This window comes from Sturnira hondurensis, unplaced genomic scaffold (assembly GCF_014824575.4).
Source record: "Sturnira hondurensis isolate 20B ecotype Veracruz unplaced genomic scaffold, ASM1482457v3 Scaffold0008480, whole genome shotgun sequence".
NCBI lineage: Eukaryota > Metazoa > Chordata > Mammalia > Chiroptera > Phyllostomidae > Sturnira > Sturnira hondurensis.
Genome location: NW_028081111.1, coordinates 2,120,922 through 2,145,559, shown reverse-complemented (window position 1 = coordinate 2,145,559; position 24,638 = coordinate 2,120,922). Strand labels below are relative to the sequence as shown.

Here is a 24,638-nt window from a genome sequence, read left to right as displayed (position 1 = left end):
ATGCTGACATGATGCAAAGAAGAAGCAAAGGACAGGCACCTGTGGTCACTAGAACACTGCTCCCCAGAAAGTAGGCACTGGAGGAACCCCAGTGCTACACGATGGCAGCTAACCTAGTGGCCCTGTGCCTGAAGCAGTCAAGAAACAAAACTAACAATGCTGCATTGTGGGATACATACACAGGCCAAGCAATTCACCTGACAGCACACATGGTGGGGTGGCCCAGTATTCTAAGTGCCATGAGAGGCCCTAGTCATCGAGCATGGGTTCCATGTCAACCCTGCAGATCAAAGCCACCACCCTAAGAGGCAGATGCTTCTAAGGTACAACTATGGCCCCAAGAACCTCCTGGGGCCACCTCCTTAGCAAAGAACAAGTTCTCTGAGGAGACACTTCTGTAATGTACAAACCACATAAGCAGCAAAAGGTGTGAGGAGAGTCTGGGAAATGCACATTAAGGGCCAAGCCCCTCAGTAATGGAGAAAACAAGGGGAGACCCAAGCAGTGGAACTGAAGGTCCACCAATGGATGGGCCACGACTCTGCATCCATGGGCAGGAGTGGGCCCTCCTGTAAAGCGACAATACTCAAGGGGAAAAAAAATGGAGGTAACATCTCTGATCAGAGACCCATCAACCCGTGAATCTGAGACACACATCTCAGCAACCCTGAAGATCAGCTGAGCCACAGAACTGCAGGAGGCAAGACTCACGGTAGTCCTCAGACTCGTCCAGGATCTCGGACTTGATGATCTCCTCAATGACGTCCTCCAGGGTGACCAGGCCCAGGACCTCATAGAAGGGATCACCTTCACCTTCGTTGTTCACCTTCTGCACGATGGCCAGGTGGGACTTCCCTGGGGGAGGGGATGTGCACGTCACAGGGTGCTGGAGGCGCCTGTGTTTCTCGGCCCCATCCTGCACAAACCTACCAAAAGGACAGGTGCTAATAGTTGTGTTCCTATGAAGCGCCAAGCACTGGGTGTGACCTTTCTAGGATTCTACTTAAGATTTTCAACATGTTCGTGAGGAATGGCCTCACCTCAAATTCAAGGAACCTAAACCCCAGACACTGCACTCACCTGAGCTAGAGTCAGTCCTGGGTCTATGTGGCTCCAAGCCGTGAATGTGGCTTAGGCATGGTTGCATCACACAAACTGAGGACACAAGGCACTAAATCCAGAAATACAGGCTCCCTGGGACCATCTAGGTGGGGGAGCCAATAGGGCGCCCCCCTCAGATTTACTCTCCTAGGGCAGGTTTCCTAATTCTGAAGGCTGCCCTTTATTTCTAGAAGCCAAGGTTTACGAAGATCATCCAGGGGATGAAGATAAATGGTAATCGGTCAGTCACAGCCCAAGCTGTGTGGTAGGAAGAACAGCAGCAAGGAACTTTCCCCTTCTCCTGTCTTTCTTGGGTTACCTTCTTATTTGTTTGTCTATTAAGGAAATGTAAGCTTGGGGAAAAAAATCTCACACTTCTCAGTGCTGGGGAAACTTCAAGCATTTACTCTGCTTCAGGTAAGTGCTCTTTACCTATAAAACTTTATACCTATACCGGCCTGGCTGGTGTAGCTCAGTGGATTGAGCGCGGGCCTGCGAACCACATGATCGCGGTTCGATTCCCAGTCAGGGCACATGCCTAGGTTGCAGGCCAGTTCCCGGTTCCTGGCAGGGGACGCACAAGAGGCAACCATACATTGATATTTCTCTCTCTCTCTCCTTCCCTTCCCCTCTAAGATAAATAAATAAAATCTTTAAAAAAAAGCTTTATACCTATACAAAAAAAAGAAGACACAATGCAAGCCACATACGTAATTTCAAATTTTTGAGTGGCTACATTAAAAGAAAAAAGACTCAGGTGAAATGAATTTACAATATATTGTAGTAACTCAATACAGCTGACATATCACTTCAATATGTAATCATTATAAACATATTAATAAAAGTTTTGCCTTTTTGTGCCAAATCTTTGAAGTTTGGTGTGTGTTGCACCTACAGCACGTCTCAGTTGAGACTAGTCAGTTACTTGTCCAGAGCACGGTAGCCACACACGGATGGTAGCACCTGGGCTGTGCAGGTCCGGGACCTGAGAGCAGACCAATATCGGCCGCACCACCTCTGTTACTAGTGAAAACAGCCTGGAGGGGAGCTGGCCTAGACCTGCACATGAAGAGGGTACTTGCTTCAAGAATCTTTTGGTTAAGCAAGAAGTCAAGTTCCCTTCTTTGTGTGAATCAACCTTTACATTCCTTGAGTTTAATTACAATTCAATGAGTAGAGTTTACAACACACCCCATGGAACTCTATCTGGCAATGAACGCCCCATTCCTACAGCACCCCTCACCCCTGGCATCGCCGCCCCCCTCGCCCTGCGGCTGCCCTGGCCCCAACAAACAGGTATAGGAAGGCCTCTGCTCCAAAGCTGGATAAAATGCAAAAATGTCGAGACTCAACCAAATGCTATTACTGTATTATTATTAGTAGTAGTAAACCACTAACAGGATGGTCAAGAAAGAAATGAGGCTATAAAGGAATAAAAAAGATAACATTTACTGTACTTTATTAAACCTGAGATGCCATCGATTGTGAAGCACAGCCTGACTGCAGAGAGGTTGAGAAGCACATTTTAGTGATTACTGAGTGCTGGCCACCAATGGCTTTACTCATGTATTACCTGAGTCATCCCAACCACTCTCTGAGGCACATAGTACTATTATTCCCATCTACAGATTACAGAGAAAACGAGGCCCAGGGAGGTTCAGTAACCCACCCAAATGCAAAACCAGGATTCGAACCCAAGCAGCTGGCTCCCGAGTTGTCTTCACCACCACACTTCGCTGGCTGTCACTGAGAACAGTCTTAGAGCACCCTCCCCTCAGGTGATTCCCATAGGGCCCATCTAAATAAAAGAAAAAATCGTTCTTTCTTTTTCATCTCAATGACACTCCAATAGGTTTAGACAAAAAATGAAAGGTGGAAATGACATATTACATGTCTTGCCCCTTCCAAAGGAAAAGGCTGGGGGTCCCTGCAGAACAATCTGCTCATTCTTGCTGAGATGGGCACTGAATGGGTGTTGCAGCATTTCCAGATGCTTTCTTCCCCTTGGTATTTGTGTTGGGAATGGCTCACACCAGAAGGCAGGTGCTATTTCCAGAAGGGCCATGGGAACCCTGCCACATGATACCAATCTGTCAGGCCAAATCAGGAAGGCCAAGACACCCAATTTTTTAACCAGTAGCCTTCCTGGATTCTGGAACCAAAGCTCAGGTTCTGCATGGCCATCTAAGGGCACAGATGCCCCACTTTAGCTCCCTTCTTCCAGGAAACTACTTGCTGTGGCAGGTTACCTGGAGACGGACTAACTTCTCTCTTGCCTTCAAAGTTCTATGAAGTAGGCACAAGTTTCTCAGTGACCTGCCACACTGAAGGTCCCCCAAAACAGTGGCCATGTGATTTCATCTCAAGACAATGTCTGAGGGGACCTGGAAGGCAACTGTAAGAAAGCAGCAGAAGTACACAGAAAAAGGGCAGTTGGCAGGGTTATGTGCATTTTTCATCTGAGAGGATACACACTCTGCAAATGTGGGCCCCGTTGGCAAACATGGCCACAGGCCCTCCTTGTGCCAGAGCCACAAGCAAGAGGCAGGTGGTACGTCTCAACAACACTGACCAGAAGGCCCTGAAAAAGCTCTGGAGTTTAATTTTAGTTAGTTAGCCGGCACAAAGAGTACTCATAAATTATATGCATGCTCAAGGACATTTTCGAAATGCCTAGTTTCTAGGATATTATCCTAGTTTCTAGGATAATTCAGTTCAAGTATAAACTTGAACTGCCCTCCCTCTTTTGTTTTTTAAAGCAACTGCTTGAATCTGTCCCATGAGAAAGAACACTGCTAACACTCCCCATGGAAGATCTGACTCTTCAGAACTGTAGCTTCTGACAATGAACCAGAACTCAGGCACCTGAAAGCAGAGAATGACAAACTCACCTATCCTAACCCCTCCTCTAGCTGAAGTCCTTGAATTATCTCATTGGGGGTTGACAAAGAAGGCAGAGGCTGATGGCTTTAAAGGAAATACATATTATTTACTCTAGCTCCAAAGTACTCACTCTTCCTGGTAATGCTGGTACAAAATAATCGGTGTCACCTTAAGTCTGCACACTGATTGAAGGCTCCTCACTGGGGGAGGTGACTCTTCCAGATTATAAAGTCCCAGAGAGACAGGGCTCTGGAAGCACAAGAGGAACAGAAGCCAGAATGATAGCTGCCAAGATGCCAGGGATCCACCTTCAGGAAATCCAGAGGCACCACCATCTCACACTCCTGGCAGAGAGGTGGGATGGGAACCGAGTTCTAAAAGCTCATGCTTTTTGTTCATAAGCAGAATAAAGAAAGGGATTGGGCTAAAAAGATATCCACGGAAGAACTGCACTGCACCAGAAGCAGAGAAAGCTCCAGGATTTCAGAGAAAAGAGGAGGTCGTTCTGCCCTAAAGATGGCCCTCACTCACCACAAGAGGAGGAAGGCAAGAGAAGGAAGCACTCCCCACTCAACCTCCAGGTTGCAAGTCGCCCCCATTAGTATCTAGTAGCAGTAGTAGCAGCAGCAGCAGTAGTGGTAGAGGTAGCAGTAGTGGTAAATAGGCAGCTATGGGGTTAGCTTCAGGCTGCATGAAACCCACCTGGCTGTCCAGGGCTGTTCTGAGGCCACCACCCAGCACAGGAGTGGCCTTCCCTGTGGCCATCCCTATCTATTGGCTCCTTTCCAACAACATCTAAACCTAAACCCACTTGCCCATCTTAATCCCCAGCTCATCCTCTCACAGCCACTGCTCTCTGGCTTCTGCAGCCATACTGCATGGAAAGCCTGTCTTCAATACCTATTGTACCTACCTCTTATGCCTCACTTACTCCATCCCAACACCCTACACCAAAACACTCAACCCACTCATGCAAAGGTCAAGGGAACCCCGCTGGCTGGATCCAGGTGGCACAACACTGGCCTCCTCTTCTGATCACTCTCTTTCCCTTGATGAGTGGTCTCTTCCCCAGGTCCAGATGTTCTGAGCCACTGACCCTTCCCAGCAGCCTCTCCTCTGCTGCCCTCACAAAATATGCATGCACCCTCAGGGTTAGGCTCTCTCCTCCCCTTCTGTGGTTGAGGGACCACTGCTACACCCAAGATCACATGTTCACCTCCACTCAGGTCCTTCCAATTTCATGAAACCTGCTCTCTAGGACTTGGCCACAGGGCCACTGCACAAACTCCAATGTCCAGAACAAACTCCTAGCCCAGCCCCAATCCCTCTTCCCTGACCATGCTCCACCTCGGGGCAAGTGAAAATCCAGGCCTCTTCCCCAGCTCCTTCCTCTTGCCCCCAACCCCCCCACAACCACAAAACCCTCCAATTCCACCTCCAAAAGCTCTCTTGGGACTCCTTTTCAGGCCCTGTTCAGCCTGCCACCCTCTCCTCTACAACCCCCGCCACCCACCCACTATTCCCCACATCAGTCATGGTGACAAGCTCTGCTCACAGGCACCACCCTGGTGTCAAGTCTAGCCTCCCTAGTGTCTCAAGCTGGGAGGTGGCACAGAAGGGATGGAATGAACCCTCCCCAACTGACTCCAGGGCCACCTCATAGACCACAGTGGCCCAGATGAAGTACTTACCACCAGGAAGTTCTGTCTGGCCCCTACCCTGGGTTCCCCTCCCCTGAGAGGGGCTGCATGGCCACCCCTCAGATTCTCTAGCAGGGCAGTCAGAGCAACCCATCAAAGCCTCCTACCCAATAGGAGGCACAGTAATAACAGTAACCACCCAACTATGCAACACTCAGGTGCCTCAAAAGCACGAAAGGTAATGATGCATGTACGTACTCAAGACAGTCTGGCATACAGTAGTGCTAACACAGGAGTAACACGGTGATCACCACAAAGCTGTCTCCTTGCCATCTGTTAGGGGCTAACTGAGTACCTCCCAAGGCCAGCCTGCGGTGGAAGACCTCACAGCTGCCAGAAGATCAGGGGGCTTTGCTCACTTCCCAGCCTCACATACAGGCTTTAGGATCAAGCCCACCCAGAATCCTGGGGTGTCCCGTGCCCATCCTGTAGGAGTTTAGGCTGGCTGGCGGCCAAGGAGCAGCCACGCTCTAAGGAGCACGCCCAAGCCGGGCAATGGAAAGGAGCGCCACACCTTCACACTTGGAGGGTAAGTCTCGGTTCTCATCTGCAACCTTAGAGTTGCTCATATATATCAAGGTGAAATATGTAGTTGAGGGCAACTTGAGAGATCTTGGTGTTAAAAAAGGGAAAGTTTTCTAAAAGATAAAGGAAGTTTTCTAAAGTCAGCTGAAGGGGAGGCTAAATCAGTATGAATGAAATTGCTTTTGGCAAAATCAAAGTGGACACTTCTTCCACACCAGCAGAAAGGTATTTGCCAATCACTCGCTTTTCTGTAATCAAGAAGGTAGCAGCCCACTAGAGACAATGCTGACCTGGAAGCAGGCCAAGCTATCTTGACATTACAGGTATCTATCCCTTACTTTACTGCTCTTCAGATGTTGCATTTTTTACAAATTGAAGTCAAGGCCCTCCACCAGCAAAGAGATTAAGACTCATGTTATTGTGGTGGTCTAGAACTGAACCCACAATATCCAAAGTATGTCTGTACATGTAAATAGCTAGCTTCAAGTTATCTGGAGAACTAATTTTTTCTACTTTTTTTTTTTAATTTTCAGAGAGAGGGGAAGGGGAGAGGGAGAGAAATATCAATGTGTGGTTGCCTCTCATGTGTCCCCCACTGGGAACTGGCCTACAACCCAGGTATGTGCCCTGACTGGGAATCGAACCACGATTGTGTGGTTCACAGGCCCGCACTCAATCTATTGAGCTACACCAGCCAGGGCATAATTTTTTCTACTTTTTAAAGTTTCTATCCACAAGTTTGAACCTGCTTCAAAGCCAAAGCCCATAAAAATAACCTGGAAAGGGAAAGAACTGCGTGTTGGAGCCTAGTGGACACACCTCCCAGAAATGGGGGCCCACCATGAAAAGGGAGGTTTTGCTGTCTCTAGAAATGTCACCCACTGTAAAAAAAGCCTTTAAATAATATTTCGAAAAGTCAAAGCTGCAAGGCCATCATCTTCTTTACAGGCCACATAAAAAAAAGCCACTTTGGGGCCCTGGCTGGCGTAGGTAGCTCAATCCTGAGCCGGGCTGTGAACCAAAGTGTCGGCTGGTTCCATTCCCAGTCAGAGCACGTGCCTGGGTTGCAGGCCAAGTCCTCACTTGGGAGCACACAAGAGGCAACCACACATTGATGTTTTTCTCCTTCCCTTCTTCTCTCTAAATAAAAAATAAAAATCTTTTTTAAAAGATTTTATTTATTTGTCTTTAGAGAGGAAGGGAAGGAGAGAAGGAGAGAAATATTAATGTATGGTTGCCTCTCGTGAGTTCCCTGCTGGGAACTGGCCTGCAACCCAGGCATGTGCCCTGACTGGGAATCGAACCGCGATCGTGTGGTTCGCAGGCCCCTGCTCAATTCACTGAGCTACACCAGCCCGGGCTAAAAATATTTTTTTTAAAAGCCACTTTGAGGTCTAATTGCCCTCCACAGGGCTGGGACCTTCTCCCTAAGGCTTCCATAACCCTCCATCCCCTTTGTAAGGGAGGGCGAAGGTCTCCGCGATTCCTGGACTTTACCTCGCTTGAACTCCTCCAGAACAGCGTCTAGCTTCGTGTCATTGAAGACAAAGTGGAGCGGGTGGTTGTAGAAGCGGGTGATGGTGCTGAGTGGCGTGCAGTCCTCCGGGTCTACAAAAGCCAAGTCCTTGAGGTAGAGCATGTCCACGATGTTGGAGCGCTCCTCCTCGTACACAGGGATGCGCGTGTGGCCACTCTGCATGATGCTGGCCAAAACGCCAAAGTCCAGCACGGTGCTGGCGTCTAGCATGAAGCAGTCCTCAAGTGGCGTGAGCACTTCCTCCACTGTCCGATAGCGCAACACGCCCTTGCTTAGGTCGTTGTAGGGGTCACCGCTGCCTCTTGCCAGCTCCAGCACACGCTCTCGCAGCCGCCCAGGTCGCGCCGCCAGCTCCAGCAGCTGCCCCACCGGTAAGGCCACGGGCAAGGTGAGCAGCACTGCCAGGCGGCTGAGCGCCAGAGCGCGCGGGGCTAGAGCCAGTGTCCAGCGTCCACTCACGGCGGCCGGCAGCACCTCGGCTACCAGGAATGCGAGCCCTGCGCTGCCCAACACGGCGGGCAAGGCGCGCTGGCCGGTCGCACTGTACAGCAGCACAGCCAGCGCCGCCTGCGCCAGGCTGGCTAACAGCAGCAGCGCGCCAAGGGCGCAGCCGGCCCAGCGCCTCGCAGGCTCCAAGCGCCGCGCGGCGGCGCGTTCAGCCTCTGAGCCGTTCTCACGCAGCACCTGCACCTCCGCTGGTGCCAGCACCAGCGCGCTCAACTGGAGGCCTCGTGCCAGCGCTGCCAGCGCCAGCAGCCCCACCGCCCCTAGGCCAAGCACCCAGGTCGGCACCGCCTCCTGGAACGCCTCCGCTACGCTCGGATCCCCGCGCACAGCCTCGGCACGCAGGCGCAGCAACGCACGCCACTCGCCCTCGGATGCCACCACCGCCGCTTCTCTAGCTGCTGTGCCGACAGGCTCACCACGCATTGCTAGCAGTGCCGAGTGCGGGCGCTCGGCCTCGGCGCGCAGGCGCAGCAGTGCACGCCACTCGCCGGTAGGAGCCACCGCCTCCCCGGGCACCGCAGCCGGCCCGCCCTCGGGGCAGCCCACCCCCTCGGGGGCCGCCCAAGACCAGGAGCTGTTAGCGAAGCCCGAGCCGAAGAGACGCAAGCGGAAGGTGGCCTCGGACGCAGCCGGCACCTCCTCTCCGCGTGCCCACGACGAGCCCGCAGCTCCGGCCTGCTCCAGGCAGACGCCCAGCACTCGAGGGCCCTGTGCTACCTCCCCGGCGGCGTGGCCCAGGCACAGCACGGCCAGCAGCCAGCCCTGCAGCCCCGCCACCGCTACTGCCGCCATCGCCCGCAACCCGTCTAGCCCTCTGTGCAGCCTACCTCTGCCTCTGCTGACCAATGGGCGCCGCTCTCGCACCCTCTGAGCCAATGGGCGACGCCAGGGGGCGTACCCAGGGTCGGGCTAGGCTGCGCCAGGGCGTAAACAGGCTGTGCGGGCGGGGCGGGGCAGGGCGAGGCCAGGCGGGGCGGGGCCGGTGGGCTCAGCAGGTGGGTCTGGTGGGCACAGCACTCTGTGTAGTAGTCCTATGCGGAAGACCTGCCTAGACCTCTGAGAAGTTCCGGGCGGGACTTCTGAGAAGTGCCGCTTGGGAACTGCCAACTACAGGCAAGGCTATTGCAGGGAGATCGGAGCTGGGCTCCGGGAAAATAAGGTTCGGGAAGATGCTTGTTGATGACTCCCAACCTCACTGTAGTCCGGGCACAACGACATAGCCCTTGGGAGAAAAGATATAAACACACGAGATTACTACCCACCGAGACTCTTGCCGTTGCTTCATGTTGTTTTCTAGAAAGAAAGTCAAGCCCAACTCGGCGTGGATGTTGTATTTTAACGCCACCTACCTAATATGGCGTCACCCACCCAGGTTACCACCTAGCCACATTCGGAAACAGCGGCTCTGTCAGGAATGCATGGACCTGTCATTCCACTTGTATTTCTTCTTTATTCTCAGGCTTCCTGGGACTAAAGGCTTCCTGGGACTATCTATCATTTAATTTTGTTGAGGAAACCTTTGGACACTGAGCAATTTGGATCACACTTGGAAAGCACAAATGGTCATTTGAACTGTCAATATCCAAAGACAAGAACCCAGAACATGGCGAAGCTGCTCACGGAGTGCTTCCCTGTTAACAGTAGAAACCTCAACTGTACTTCCCCAGCTCCTTCCTCAGATCTGCGCCATTCCCCATCCCCTGGTTAATCGCAGCACCAGGAAACACTTGCCTCTTGACCTTCAGGTCCCTCATTGACCCTTCATGGGCCATTTTCCCTACAGATCATTTGGTTCAAGACATTTTCATGTTTTATTCAAATGTCTTTTAAACCCATAGCTATCGTGACTTCACTGGCTAATTCCTGTGTGCTTCTTGTCTGCAAATGTCACTTCCTCCAGCTGGTCTTCCTTCACCATCTTGACTAGGTTGGGTCAAGGTTATGATAACTAGGTATCTCTCCCAAGAGCATCCAGTACTTACCATATGGTGGTAAGTACATTAATTCAACAAGTATTTCCTGTTCGGAGTGCCTGCAATGTGCCAGGTCCTATTCTAGTGCTGGTACTCTGTGGAAATAAGAAAAGTCCCTGCTCTCCTGGAGCTTAGGTTCTAGTACTGGGGCAACAGGAAACACACAAATCTTATTTTAGTATCTGGCAGTAAGCACTATGGAGAAAAACAAGACTAGAAGAGACAGGGGTTGGGACCATGCTGTTTATGTAGGGTGATCTAAGAAGGCTTCTCCAAGGAAGTGACATTTGGACAGGGCCAGACCAAGCAAGGTATTCCTCACAAAGAACTGGGGGAAGTGCGTTCCAGGTGGAGGAGACAATGAATCCAAGGGTCCTCACGTGACTATCTCCCTCTAGGGGTCTTCCTCATTAAACTCACTGAGGGGCTGGTTGAACCTGGCATGCAACAGGGGCTTTAACATGTGGAACAAATGGGTGGATAACATTCATTCTTCCCACCTATACACAACTTTTTGCATTTGTTATTTCCTTTAGCTGGAATGTCCTTTCTGTACATACGTGCCTCCCTTTCTTTAAACATTCCCCCCAATGTGGTGGCTCTGTCAAGCCTGACTGGCTTCAGCCCCTGCCCTCAATACAATCACGTACTATGGCCAAGACACCTGTGAGCACTGCAGGAGTGGATGTACTGAAGTCACTCTCAGGTGGGTACCTCAGGAGATCAGAACTCTTTGAGACCAGAAGGCAACTGCACATTACAAAGCAATGTGATCCTATCTGTGGATTAAGCTCCTTTCTCCTTCAGCCTCCAGGGTAGAGATGAGGGGCAATTTGCCCACTCCAATTGGCCCCTCTGGTATCTGCTGACAGAAGACCCTAAGGTGTCCATTTTATAGGAGTTCTAATTGTGGTAACTGAGCACATGTCTAGCAACTCCTTTGAGGCCAGTCTTGATTACACATATTTCATAAATAGTATTTCTCCTTTTTAAAAAACAGATTTTATTTACTTAATTTTAGAAAGGGAAGGGAGGAAAACGGAGGGAAACATCTGGCCTGCAAACCAGGCACATGCCTTGACCAGGAATTGAACCAGCAACCTTTTGGTTCACAGGCCAGTCAGGGCTCTGCTTCTTTTCTACTGCTAAACTGTCCCAGAATACTGGCCCCTTGCCCTGACACAAGTGACAGTTAATCAGTCACTTCTATTTCTATGACAGGTACTGAATATTGACTAACTCAAATAGGCATATTTTAGACTCACCACGATTTCCTATTTCATTTTTTATTACCAATCAAAAATAAATTCCATATATTGTTTAGCAAATATCATTGTTTTGTGACAAAAGACACGAGTCATAACAACAAAACTCCCCGAGAGTCAAACTCAACATTGCCAAAATAAATCACAAAAATATACAAATTAAAATCTTATGCAAAATAAATACGAGTTACTTGCTATAGTGGCTGTGACTTGCCTACCTATCTGGTGGCCATCTGCAAAGGTCTCCCTTACAAAGGAAGATGTGCAGGGATGGGCCAATTCTAGGGTAGAGCTCAGCTCAGGAACCAGAGGTTGAAACAGGAAGTGAAAAATTGCACTAGGAAGAGGAAGTCATCGGACCAGGAATATCTGGAAATAATTATGACCCTATGCAAGAAGTGATTATAAAAGGGAAAGTGGAGTGGGTGGAGGAAGAGGGACCATCTGTTGATAGTAAATACGTGTGCAAAGAGGTAGCTGTGGAAGACTGTGCACCTGCTTTTACTTCACACACACTCACTTGGTTCAGGCCAATGTGCCTGGCCCCACCTGGCACTTGGGTCTCAAGAACACAGCTTGGCAAGCTTCCATGTGGATCAGCAAGCTGCCCCTGTAGGAAACTAAGGGGTTTCCCTGACAGGGAATAAAGGTCCAGTGTCTTTTTTACTTCTGGCTGAGAACCCATGGGTGTCACCACCTTCTCTCAGACTTTTAGGAATAAATTCTGTGACTGGCCAGGGGCAGGCATACTTGGTACTAGATATTTCCTGGTCCAAGACAGGATTCTCCAGGTAACTGAAGAGTGGAGCACTTGGGTGACAGAACTCACTGGCTGAAGAAAGGACAGTACTCAGGTAGAAGGCCTGCAGAGTTTGCCTCACCTGATCTCGGGCCCCAGCAACTCTTCCATCTGACAGAAAAGCCAACGTGGACCTTGGTCCCAAAGTCTCCCCAGCAGTGGGAAGCCTGGAGCTATGCAGCAGGGCCTGATTCAGCCCCAGGGAAAAGATGCCAGGGCAGGATTTCCTGTGGGCGCGGAGCTCTACACCACCAGTTTCAGCACAGGCCATGATGACATCTCATACTAGTATTACAGACATGGGGGAAATGTGACTGCCAGTTGTGTGCTTTTAAGGTGGAAACTTTTCCTGGGTCCTGGAAGTGTATAAAGAGGACACATAAGCCTCATCTACAAGGGAAATGGCATGGGCATGAAGAACTCATTTAGGTTGGCTTCCTACATGTTCTGTTCTCAATCTCCAAGAGACCTTGGAGACTGGACTAGAAGTAGGGAGTCTGGAAAGCAGAGTTCAGGGGTCAGACTAGTCTTTGGTTGTGGGATGGGAAGGGGATGGTATTACTTGCTAAGAACACAGACACCCAAGAGATTCCCTATTAGAACCTAAAGGAGTATTGTAGACAAGTCACCTCTAGTGTAGATGCTGTCCCAACCCAGGGCGAAGCCTTTGGTAAAAGTGAGGGCAGCCTAGGGAGCAGGGGTGAGCAAACTGAAAGGTAGGGGACCCTGCCTAACCCATCAAGTCAGCCCCATCACAAGGGGACAGTTGTCCAAAGGGGCAGATATGAGGCAAACCAATGGAGACAGTGGTGAGAGTGGCCCCAACTCACCAGAAGAGCTTATCGGCAGGGTTCCCAGAAAGTCCTGGACCCAGCGAGTGACAGGAGCAGGGCTCCTCTGCTGTAGCTGGGAGTATCAGTCCCTGGTCACAGTTCCTCAGAATCCTCCAGCCTCAGCGACGTCAGACTAACCTCCGTCCAATGCTATTTGGTTCTTTCCTTCCTGGGAAGAACAGGGCCTCTGGGACCCCGGCGTCTTTGGAAGGCGAGGAGGAGGAAGAGTGGGCTCCCTGAGTCAGGGACACAGCCAGAAGGTTGCAGCTGGGAGAGAGAATGGCTATTGCTTCCCAGAGTGAAAAACTCTTTCAAAGTTTTTGTGGAAAAAATTTTTTAAAATAAAGTTCCTTAACCCTGTCTTCCCTTCTGCATTCCCTTCCCCAAATGATATTTAAAAAGAGGAGGAATAAGCCTAATTTAGAAAGTCTCCAATAAAAACACAGCCTTTCTTGTGGTGGCTGCTCCGTGCCACAGTCCGGGGCTGGGCAGCCGCTACTTCACAGCTGTCCACAGGCCCCTGTCAGAGGCCAGCCCCCCCATAGGCTGGGGGCCACCGGGCTGCTCAGTAAGACAGGCTCTCTGTACCCCGTCTGGCCTGACAGGCTCCCTCTCTTCAGGTGGGCCCACTGGGGCGGCCCCCGCGGAGCTAGCGGGGGGCCCCGGGCCCTCCTGTCAGATGGTGCTCTCAGGACCAGCTTTGTGCAGTGTGGCATTGCGCTCATTGAGGAGAGTCGTGGTCTCGTCCACCACAGGCAGCTCAGGCTTCTCCACCAAGTTCTCTGTGCAGATGGTGCACCCGTCCAAGGGAAACTGAGGGGAGATGTCCATCCGTGAGGCCAGCAGCCCGTTCTGGTACTGCTGCCGGGTGATCTGCAGGAAGGAGGGGTGAGGGTCACTAAGAGCAGGGCTGGAAGGCCAAGGCCACCAGAGACCTGGGGAAGCAGGACCAGCAGGACAGAGGCTGCAAGTCCAGAAGGAAGATGTGAGCAGAGGGAGTCTCTGAAAACCCATCAAGACTAAGCAGCAAGACTAAGGAGGACACTCACATCAGGCCTGGCCCCTGTGTTCTGAGTGGTAGGAGGAAGAAAGAGTTGCTGATTCCTGAGGCAGTGGTCCAAATGCCCAGACCGTGGCCACAGGCAGCACTCACCTTAATGTACTGCAGGTCCATGAGCGCCCGGACACTGAAGTCAGAGACATACTGGCCCAGGACAGAGCTGCCAAACTGGTTGCTGCTGCCTGTCAAGGGGGCTGCGCTTGAGAGGTCCGTGCGGTCCGGGTAACTGAGGGAGGCCGAGCGGCTCAGGGGCATGGGGTGCGATGGGGAACGGTCTGTGGGGAGACAGAGGCTGTCAGGCCCTGCCACCCTGCCACCCCCACAGCCTCTTGTCCAGCCTTGTCTCAAGGATGCCCCGGGGATGCTGCCCCACCAGGAATGAGAACACTTCTTAAGGACAATAAGAAGCTCTCACCGCAGAAGTTCTGACCTCATCAAAGCAAGTGAGTTAGTTTGTTTAGCAGTGTTGCACAATAATTATTTAAAGGCCTACCAAAACAAAACGGAAAACAAAACCAAAGACTCAGGAAGTTTATGGCTCCAGAACCCAAACAACGGATCAATCAAGGGCAGCACAATGATTACCCTTGTCTCGGTAACACCTCATGTCAATGGACACAAATTGCATACCTTTAAATTACATTAAAAGAAAGATTACATAATTTGTGCTCTCACAACATACACATACACACACACCTCAACATGACACCCTGCTCACAACTAAAAATGCTCTTAAGAGGTCAAACATTTGTTCTGCACATGACCTGTTCTGTGTGGACAGTCCTATCCACTGGTGTCTGCTGAGCCCCAGCCAGCCCGACAGGTATCTGCAGGCAGCAGGTTCCTTTCCCAGAAACTAGAGGCTCCAGAACTTCAGGCTTCCTATTCCCAGTTAGTTCCAGTCCTCCTCCTGGGAGGCAAAGCCTGGGCAGTGTTGGCGGTGCCTCTTCCCGCCACCAGGGGCAGCTCAGGCCTCATTCCACTGACTGTAACCAGAAAAGGGGGATGATTCAACCTCAAATGAGGAAGGATCACATTCCTTATTTTGAAAACCAAGGACTTCTGGCCAAGATGGAGACGTAGGTGGAAACGCTATGCCTTCTCGCACAACCAAATTAAGGACAACAAAGATTTAGAAACAAAAACATAACCAGAACATACAGAAAACTGAACTATATGGAAGTCTGACAACCATTCAACCAGACAGGTAACATGGGGGGATCGGCAGCCAGCCAAAAGGGATAGAGACAGGAAAAGGCAGTGGCAGCCAGACCTGGGAGTGAAGGCGGGGCGGGGCTGACCGTGGTCACACATTCGCACACAGATAAACTAGGCAAAATGGGCAGCAAGACAGAATGCGCAACCCAGGGCCCCAGTGACGGGAAATAAAGCCTAAAAGCACTGATTGAAAAAGTGCCGGCTTGTGGGAAGTGGTAGAGGGGACTGAAATCCAAGAGAGAGTGGAACAAGCACCATTGTTCCTTCTCTGACCCCGCCCCCACATATAGCATCACAACACAGCAACGTGGGATGCCCCGCCCTGGTCAACAACTAAGGCTTCACCACTGATACATAACAGGCACAACCTGACCAAAAATGGCTCAATCAGAAGAACAAATCAAAGCCCCAGAGCCAATACTTTTAAGCGACCAAGAGATAGTCAACCTATCAGATGCACAGTTCAAAAGACTAGTGATCAGGATGCTCACAGAACTGGTTGATTTTAGTCACAAATTTGACGAAAAAATGAAGGCAACACTAAGTGAAATGAAGAAAAATGCACAGGAAACCAATAGTGATGGAAAGGAAACTGGGACTCACATCAAGGGAGTGGGCCAGAAGGAAGAAAGAAACAACCAAACAGAAAAGAATGAAGAAATAAGAATTCAAAAAAATGAGGAGAGGCTTAGGAACCTCCAGGACATCTTTAAACATTACAACATCTGAATTATAGGGGTATCAGAAGGGGAAGGGGAAGAGCAACAAGTGGAAAACTTATTTGAACAAATAATAAAGGAGAACTTCCCCAGTCTGGCAAAGGAAATAGACTTCTAGGAAGTCCAGGAAGCTCAAAGAGTCCCAAAGAAGTTGGACCCAAGGAGGAACACACCAAGACACATCATAATTACATTAGCCAAGATTAAAATGAAGGAGAGAATTCTAGAAGCAGCAAGAGATAAGGGGACAGTCACCTACAAAGGACTTCCCATCAGACTGTCAGCTGATTTCTCCAAAGAGACCTTACAGGCAAGAAGGGGCTGGAAAGAAGTATTCCAAGTCATGAAATCCAAAGACCTACAAGCCAAGATTACTCTATCCAGCAAAGCTTTCATTTAGAATAGAAGGACAGATGAAGTGCTTCTCAGATAAGGTCAAGTTCAAGGAGCTCATCATCACCAAGTCCTTATTATATGAAATGTTAAAGGGACTTATCCAAGAAAAAGATGATAAAAAATATGAACAGTGAAAGGACAGCAAACTCACAGTTATTAACAACCACACCTAAAACAAAAGCAAACTAAGCAACACCTAAAACAGAAGAAATGGAGATCACATGGAAGGTTAGCAACAGGGGAGTGGGAAGAGGAGAGGTGGGGAGAAGGTACAGAGAATAAGTAGCATAGACAGTGGGGAGAAAATAGGGGGAGGGCTAGAGTAGTGTGGGGAATGTAGAAACTAAAGAACTTATGACACATGGACATGAACTAAAGGGGGGAATGTGGGGGGAGGGGTATGCAGGTTGGAGGGGAATGAAGGGGGGAATGGGACAACTGTAATGGTATAATCAATAACATTTAAAAAAAAGAAAAACCACACACATTATTATGCATCATTAGCTCTAATTTCAAAAACACTTAGAAAACAATAAAATCCATGAAGAAGTTAACTGTGAAGGCATGCTGGCTTGTTTCAAACAAACAGGAAGTAGACTAAGCTGGTTTGCTTAGTTAAGTATTAAATTACTAATTAATTACGAAGTTAGTGGTTCTATCAAGTAGCTCAGTAAAGAGAGCAAACATCCGGGTGACTGAATGACCAATAGAGCTTTAACAAAGTGGGAATAAATCCATAATGTGCTGTCTTAGAACTTCATTCCGAAAACAAGGGAAAACTGCCTGGACATTCCATGAAGGGGTGGTGCACAATTATTAGAGGGTCATGTGCGTGTGTCTCTTACTCCAACCTGAGTAACACCTCTGATGAAGTTCTAGAAGAAAGCAGATACTGAGGATACCAATATTCCACATTAAGGGGAACATTTGAGATCTTGCTTCCTGACAATTAACATCAGTTCAGTTCAAATAAACACTTATAAGGTTAAAAAAATACTTCACATTAATTATTTGGATCATGGAGTGCTTTTAATTAATGCTTATTAACATTCCAGAACAGGAAGTGAATTTAAAATCAACACAAACTGGTGACATGGCCTATTAAAAATAGAGGCCCTAAAGAAAAATATAACAGAATATGAAGTGTTTGTTTCTGAATAATGAAATTACAATGCTTAATTTTCTTAAAATTCTTTTCTATTTTCCCAATAAGCTATGTTACTTTTATGATTAAAACAAAACAATATATATAAGAGGGAATTTTTAATTTGATAATTCTACTTCTAAAAGACTATTCTATGGATAATCTCAAACACAGAAAACACTTTTCACAAAGAGGTTTACAATCATATTATTATTATTTAAAATACATACCCCCATGCATAAGGGGGAATAACAAATGAAGGTACATCTGCTTGATGGGACCCTGTGGCTCTAACTAGAAAGCTTATGAAAAAGCATCTCTGGTCCCACATCAGATAAAAATATCAGAATTCAAACGGTGTGTGCATAAACTCCTGGCTATATGTGAAACAAGAAAGTGCATAAGAGGAAGAGGGAGGCTGGTCAGCGAAGGCCAAATGGCCCGTCTGTTCTCATCAGACACCCCCTGCTCAGAGGCCATCACCGGCTTCCGGCTTCCTCTCACAGCCAAAAGCAGGCTATGTTTGAAAGGGACCAGTAACTTTTTAGTCACCTCTTAAATTTCATTTTATTTTTTTAGAAGAGGATCAGTAGTAAAGTGTGCTCTGGTACAGTGAAGAAGAAAAAAAACCAGACGTAGGAATGTAAAATGGGAAAAAGTTAAGTGAGGTGCTATGTCCTCAGGCCTGTGGAGGCTCAGGAGCTGCTCTAGGTCATGCACTGGGACTGGAGCTCAAGACACAAGCCACGCTCTCAACCTCCTCAGGGCGCACCAGGACGGGCCAGGATTCTGGTGATAAGGCCAGCATCTCCTGCCACCGTCTGCTGCCTCAGAACATGGGGAACAGGGATCCCTCAAGTGAGGAGGAGTTAGTCTGGCCAACGCAGTCCCACCAGTCCCAGAACCGGTCTCAGGAGTGCAACATACCAAAGGCCAGAAATACCATGTGGCATTTGGCTTATTCCTAAATACTCAGACTGCCACATTTTAGCTATAATAGAGAAAAAAACAAATAATAACTGAACTCTAACTAAACATTTATATCAATTCCCTCATTGCTTCCAACAATTTTAAGGGTGCATATGAGGAAACCAATGGTTAGGGAGGCTGAGTACTCCCTCAGAATCATTTAGCTGGTAGCTGTGGAGAGGGCATGCCCAGGACAGCCTGACTGTGCCTTGACTGCTAACTGCCCAGCTGCTGCCGTCCCTGCTAGAAAGACACCAGTCACAGAATGAAAAGCAAAGCCTGGCCCTGGCTGGTGTAGCTCAGCGGATTGAGCGTGGGCCTGCAAACCACACGATCGCAGTTCGATTCCCAGGCAGGGCACATGCCTGGGTTGCAGGCCAGTTCCCAGCAGAGGACTCACGAGAGGCAACCGCACATTGATATTTCTCTCCTTTGCTCCTTCCCCTCTAAAGATAAATAAATAAATAAGATCTTAAAAAAAAAAAGCAAAGCCTGTGGAGAAGAGTAGAACGTATTTTAGAGAAAGCTAATATGACCAATCTGTGAGTGGCCTTGACAAGATGACTGAACAGCTGGGCTCATCTGGCCTGGCTGGGAGTAACCGTCCATCCTAGCCTATCATCAGAGAGAGAGAGAGGGAGAAGGAGAGGGAGGGAGGGGGAGAGAGAAAGAGAGAGAGAGAGAGTCTGTGTATGGCACATGCATGTGTGCACACCTTTTCAAAGACTAAAGAACGTTTAGGGAAGCCNTTAGAGAAAGCTAATATGACCAATCTGTGAGTGGCCTTGACAAGGTGACTGAACAGCTGGGCTCATCTAGCCTGGCTGGGAGTAACCGTCCATCCTAGCCTATCATCAGAGAGAGAGAGAGGGAGAAGGAGAGGGAGGGAGGGGGAGAGAGAAAGAGAGAGAGAGAGAGTCTGTGTATGGCACATGCATGTGTGCACACCTTTTCAAAGACTAAAGAACGTTTAGGGAAGCCTTTCCAGGACCAGAGCAAAGCCACCTAGTAAACCTAGTAATTGGACCCCAGGCCAAGCTGGCCCTCAAGTGTGAACAGGTGGGAAGCCCCAGTGCCTAGTGGGGCAGGTTAATGCAGCTGCAGTGTGTGGGCTCAGGCGACAGGTGGCAGTGCAGAGTTCTCCAGCCATGCCATGTTACCTGAGAGCCGGGAGAGTAGGGAGTTCCGCTTGCCAGGCGGACACCTGACCTGGGTTGAAGGCACTGGAGCAAAAGAGGAAAAGGTCAGTGGTGGGTGGGGTCCAGGTCAGAAGGCAGGACATGGAGCCAACAGAAATGGGCTGGAGAAGCAAACCTGCTGCTCAGGCTCCCTATAGCAGTGAGGGGGCACAATGGAAAGGGAGACGCAACTTTGACGGGGAGGGTGCTCAGGGGATGCTGGTGGACTGGGCCCAAAGTTCCCACAGGGAATCCAGAGCCCTGGGAAGTTACCTCCTTTCCCTTCTGGCCACTCCAAATGGGAACAGAGGGTCTCCAGGGCAAGGAAGAGAGCCCAGGGGTGTGACCCAGGTCTCTGAGGCACTGCTGTAGGGAGAGTACCTGGAGGAAATGTCCCGTAACTATATGCCCTTCTGAACAAGATTTCCACAAGCCGAATGGCAAGAGATGCTCTTAGCTGGGGCAGAGGAGTCCTCCCCAAGGCTCTGGAGTCTTGTGTCTCCTCTTCCCCTCTTCCCTCCCTCACAGGCCACTCATGCTGGTGGAGGGACAGAGCGGCATCATGCCCATGGATGAGCTGAACTGGATGCCCAGTTCCAACAAGCATGGATGCCCAGGTTCCCACATAGGGTCCTCTTGGTCAAGGACAACAACTGGCACTGCCAAGGCTCCCAGGAGCTGCAGCACCCGCCTCACAGTAAGCCTGTCCCCCAGCACCAAAGTGGGCTTCCACTCTCCAGCCTGCAGCCACTGGGGCCCGTCTTGAAGTTTGGAGGGGTCCCAAGACAAGTGAGGATCTGGGCTGGCCCCTTTAGCAGGGGCATCTGAACCACCCAGGACTGAAGAAGCAGAGGGCACTGGGGTGGCCAGAGAGGCCCTTCCTTGTCTTGCCATAATCTCTCCTAGAGGTACTCTTTTTGCCCTCAGGCCCCTTTATTCTATCACAACTGACACTTAACCAAGAGGTGGCAGCTAAGCCCCAAGAAATCAAACCTGTCTGCCACCTGCCCTGACCTGGCTCCCAACTGCAGGCACTTTGGACCCCCTCACCCCCATCCCTTGGTTCCCCTCTCCCAGTTCTCATAGACAAATCCCTGCAGCTTCCATTCACTTGCCTCCTCTCTCAACTCTCCACCTCCCATAATGGCCAGTGAGGGAGCTGGTCCAGTCTACCATCATACTTCCCCTGCTCAAAAGCCATTAACAGCTTCCTGCTTACTATCACAACCAAACACCATCAACTTTCTGGGGCTCCCCAACTCATCCTTACTCCCCAGTTTTCCTCCCCTCTGGCAGGCCAGTTTACCCACTATCTCAGGACACACTCTTAGCTCCTTCCAGGCCTTTGCTCAGAATCCCTCCCCACCCCATCCTGTCCTCTGAATCCTACTCAAAGGAGCAAGTCACTCTGCTCTTCCAGGCCACCTCCTTTAGGCCCCACTGGCTCTAGCACTCACTGGTCTCCCTCTCCTCAAACCACTGAGGTTATGAATCATCTTGATTCCAAGGTGCTGGGGGCCACTCACTACCGCTCCACTCCAGGGCCACTGGAGGGCAGCACTGGGGCAGCAACTCACCAGCGGGGGCCGAGGACAGGGCCATGGTTCCATAGTAGGAGAAGGCACCCGTCTCAAACTTCATGTTCTCTTTCCCAGCCTCCACCTCCACCTTCCCCTGAAAGAACACAGGGTCAAGGTTACAGAGTGAGGAAAAACAACAAAACAAAACAAAACAAAAAATCACAATGAGGCAAAAGGGAGACATGAGGGATAATGGCACTGTGAGCCCAAGGGAAGAGCTCGGGGGACCCGACCTGAGGGCTCAAGGGTGGTCACTCTGAAGAGAACAGGCAACAGAGAACACAGGCTCAGAGCAGGCCACACACACAGTCTCAGGGGAGGAAAGTCCTGTGTCCCCACCGCCTTAGCCGTGGGGAGAGCAGGAGCAGGTGGGCGCTCACCTGCAGGATGAGGATGAAGTAGTCGGCTGGCTTGTTTCGGGTGTACAGATAGTGGCGGACATAGTATTTGTTGTGCTCATCAAACTTGAGTTCCTGAATGACGTCTGGGTACTTGAGCAGCCGAAGCAGGATCTTCTCTGATATCAGAGAAGGGCTGAACTGGGGGACCTCTGCAGGGGGAAAGAGGAGGATTTCATACGGGGCTAGGCTGAGCCCCCTGGGACATAGTCGCTGCAGTGCAAGGACAGCTCTCTCACTGCTAGGACCTTCCATTTAGTTCTGAGGGAAGGGAGGGCCCTGGGCTCCAGACAGGGCAGCTAGAGTCTGTCTGCCTGCTGGGCTTGAACAGGGGCCCCTGCATTACCAGGGTATGACCTTGGCCAGTCATCTAACCTATATCTCCATCTCCTCATCTGTAAAATGGGGATTAAAAACTTCAGAGTTGTTGTGAAGTTAAACAGGATAAAGCACTTAGACACATTACTGGCATATGGAAGGTGTTTGATAAATGTTATTATTATTATCATTATCAATATCATCCATATCCTCGCAGAAAAAAGCAAAGGAGAAGGATTTATTAAAGTCAGATTGGTATCAGAGGAAGAAGTGGGCAGGCTCTTCCTCATCTCAATGCCCAGGTACCCAAGGGAGCTGTGAATCCCGGGTGAGAGACATGACATTGATCTACAGGTCAAATCCTGCAGTCAAGACCAGCATATGCAGGTAGAGGGGAGGTGGGAGAGACAAGAACAGAGCTAGTACAGGCTCCTCAAGAGGATGAGCCAGGCAAAGACCATGCACTGCACCTGGGTGGGCCCACAGCACATGCAAGGGCTTACTTCTCCCTCCTACTCAACGAGACTTGATGAGCCCATCTCAGGTCCTCCTGGGGCTTATTTATTTCAAAAGTAACTTGATGCTTCCTAGAAGTTTGCAAGAGGGAAAGCAAATCACAGGGCATGCTCAAGGATGTGGGAGCCAGCTGGCCCCATCTGGGTTTCCCTGCACCTTGCATCTGTATAGCCTCATCCCATGGGGGAAGTAGCTAGGGACCCAGTCCTTTTCCCTCTGTGACTGTCCCACCAACAATGAAGGTCTTCCTTTCATTCCTACCTGTCGACAGAAAGCGGTGAGCAGCCAGGAGTAGCTGAGGTGAAATTTTCACCTTGAGTTCGTTGTCAGCATCCTTGAAGGCTGAGAAGTCCCGTTTGTTCTTTTCAGACACCCGTTTCCGGCTCCGGTTGTCAGCTGCAAGAGAATGAATCTGGAGTTGAGCATGCTGTCCCCACAGTGGACTCAGAAATAGACTGGAACCAACTTGCCAGCTCTCGGCTCCCTCCACACAGAAGCTACAGTGTCTGGGCTAGGGCAGGTCCCCAGGCTAATGCTGAGGCACAAAGGCCAGGAGGAACCCAGGCAGCCTCTGCTCCCTGGTCTAAGCAACATGCTCCCAAACCACCACAGCCTATGTCCTATGGGCTGGACTGTGGGCTGATCACCCAAGACAGATGTCAGGCCTAAGCAGGAAAGGACTCTGGGCCTGTGGGGAGGGTGGGACTCACTGTACATATCCGACTCGTCCAGGATCTCAGACTTGATGATCTCCTCAATGACGTCCTCCAGGGTAACCAGGCCCAGAACCTCATAGAAGGGGTCACCTTCACCTTCGTTGTTCACCTTCTGCACGATGGCCAGGTGGGACTTCCCTGGCAGACAATGCAATGAGTCAGACAAGAGCAGAGGAACCAGTCATGAGATTCCTCCACCAAAATGTTAACGCACTTGGGGTCGTAAGTCATTAGGGTGGGGTCGTGGGTGGGTTTTTTCCCTTTCCTGTATTTCCTGAAGTTTCTATTGCAAAAAGATACTGCTTTAATGAAAATTAAAACCAAAAGTATTTTTTAATATTAGGGAATTAAGGACTATTGGTTTAAATAGAACGAAAATGACAAGGTCCTCCTGGGGAGGGAAAGACCTATACTGACAACCGGTGGGCAGAGAAGCCCTAAGTGACTGGCCAGCTGGACAAGGGGCTCCTCAGAGGGCACCCACCTTCCATGGAGCTCAAGGACCATTGACAATGCTTCACTGGGCTCCTTAGCAAAACTGCCCTGTAAGCACCCTGGGGCCATGCTTGCTGCTCACTGCCCAATGCAAAGGCTCTGCACTCCCCAAACCATTAACAAATTAGCCCGACATAATTAGACCAGGCAGGCACTATAATTAGAGAAGGGCCACCCATTCAGCCTAAAGCAAGAGAAAGTTAGGAAGGGGGTTGGGGGGAAACCTTCCACAGAAGCTCTGTGAGGTGGATGGGTTTCCCAGGCCCTCTTGGGTCCCCCACCATGCTCTTGTGCCCCTGAACCCAGTGTGTGACAACAGGGAGACAGCCCAGAGAGCTTGGCCCACACTCTGAGCTGAACAAACAGTGGGACACAGATCCGGACCAGCCTCAGGGGGAAAGCCTTGGGAGAGCTGCAAAGGTCAGGTCAGAGTCTCCTCACAGCTTCCCCTTCACAATCGAATCTTAGGGCCTCACTCTAAGGACATCCCTGTAGACAATTTCTCTAGATTTCTTAAGGTCACAGGAAATTCCCAAAGCCTAGCATATGCTCTTCAGAACTCCTAGAGGCCTCTTAGGAAGAAGAGAGATGCCAGTTCTCATACTCCTTTGAAAAAACATAGTAAAAAATCCCTGCATGCACCCAAGTGATGGGGAGCAATACTGTCCTGTGCAACATTCCCACACACACAGTGCAGGTCACCATGATACACTTATTTCTGTCTTTGAGTTGTAGTCAAAACACTGTCAACACCTTGCTAGACAAAACCATGGCTAGACTCAATTTTAAAATTTCCTTGCGCCCCTGG

The 24,638-nt window shown here is 50.0% G+C and overlaps 2 protein-coding genes across 7 annotated transcripts in view; both read right to left on the bottom strand.

Moving 5' to 3' along the window:
• The window catches only part of CNNM3 (cyclin and CBS domain divalent metal cation transport mediator 3), a 36,430-nt gene extending 27,358 nt beyond the window's left edge, over positions 1 to 9,072 (bottom strand). For all 5 annotated transcript variants that reach the window (XM_037055034.1, XM_037055032.1, XM_037055033.1 and 2 more), the window contains exons 1-2: positions 7,707 to 9,072; positions 712 to 855 (exon numbers count right to left, since the gene is read on the bottom strand). In XM_037055034.1, the coding sequence (XP_036910929.1) occupies positions 712 to 855; positions 7,707 to 9,045 (1,483 nt within the window). In that variant the 5' untranslated portion in view covers positions 9,046 to 9,072. The remainder of the gene's footprint in view (positions 1 to 711; positions 856 to 7,706) is intronic.
• Positions 9,073 to 11,496: 2,424 nt separating this feature from the next.
• The window catches only part of CNNM4 (cyclin and CBS domain divalent metal cation transport mediator 4), a 45,171-nt gene continuing 32,029 nt past the window's right edge, over positions 11,497 to 24,638 (bottom strand). Inside the window, exons 2-8 of one of the 2 annotated variants that reach the window (XM_037055027.1) lie at positions 23,330 to 23,473; positions 22,881 to 23,015; positions 21,768 to 21,937; positions 21,385 to 21,481; positions 19,790 to 19,852; positions 14,277 to 14,458; positions 11,497 to 13,996 (exon numbers count right to left, since the gene is read on the bottom strand). In XM_037055027.1, the coding sequence (XP_036910922.1) occupies positions 13,799 to 13,996; positions 14,277 to 14,458; positions 19,790 to 19,852; positions 21,385 to 21,481; positions 21,768 to 21,937; positions 22,881 to 23,015; positions 23,330 to 23,473 (989 nt within the window). In that variant the 3' untranslated portion in view covers positions 11,497 to 13,798. The remainder of the gene's footprint in view (positions 13,997 to 14,276; positions 14,459 to 19,789; positions 19,853 to 21,384; positions 21,482 to 21,767; positions 21,938 to 22,880; positions 23,016 to 23,329; positions 23,474 to 24,638) is intronic. The other variant, XM_037055028.1, reaches the window with a different exon arrangement.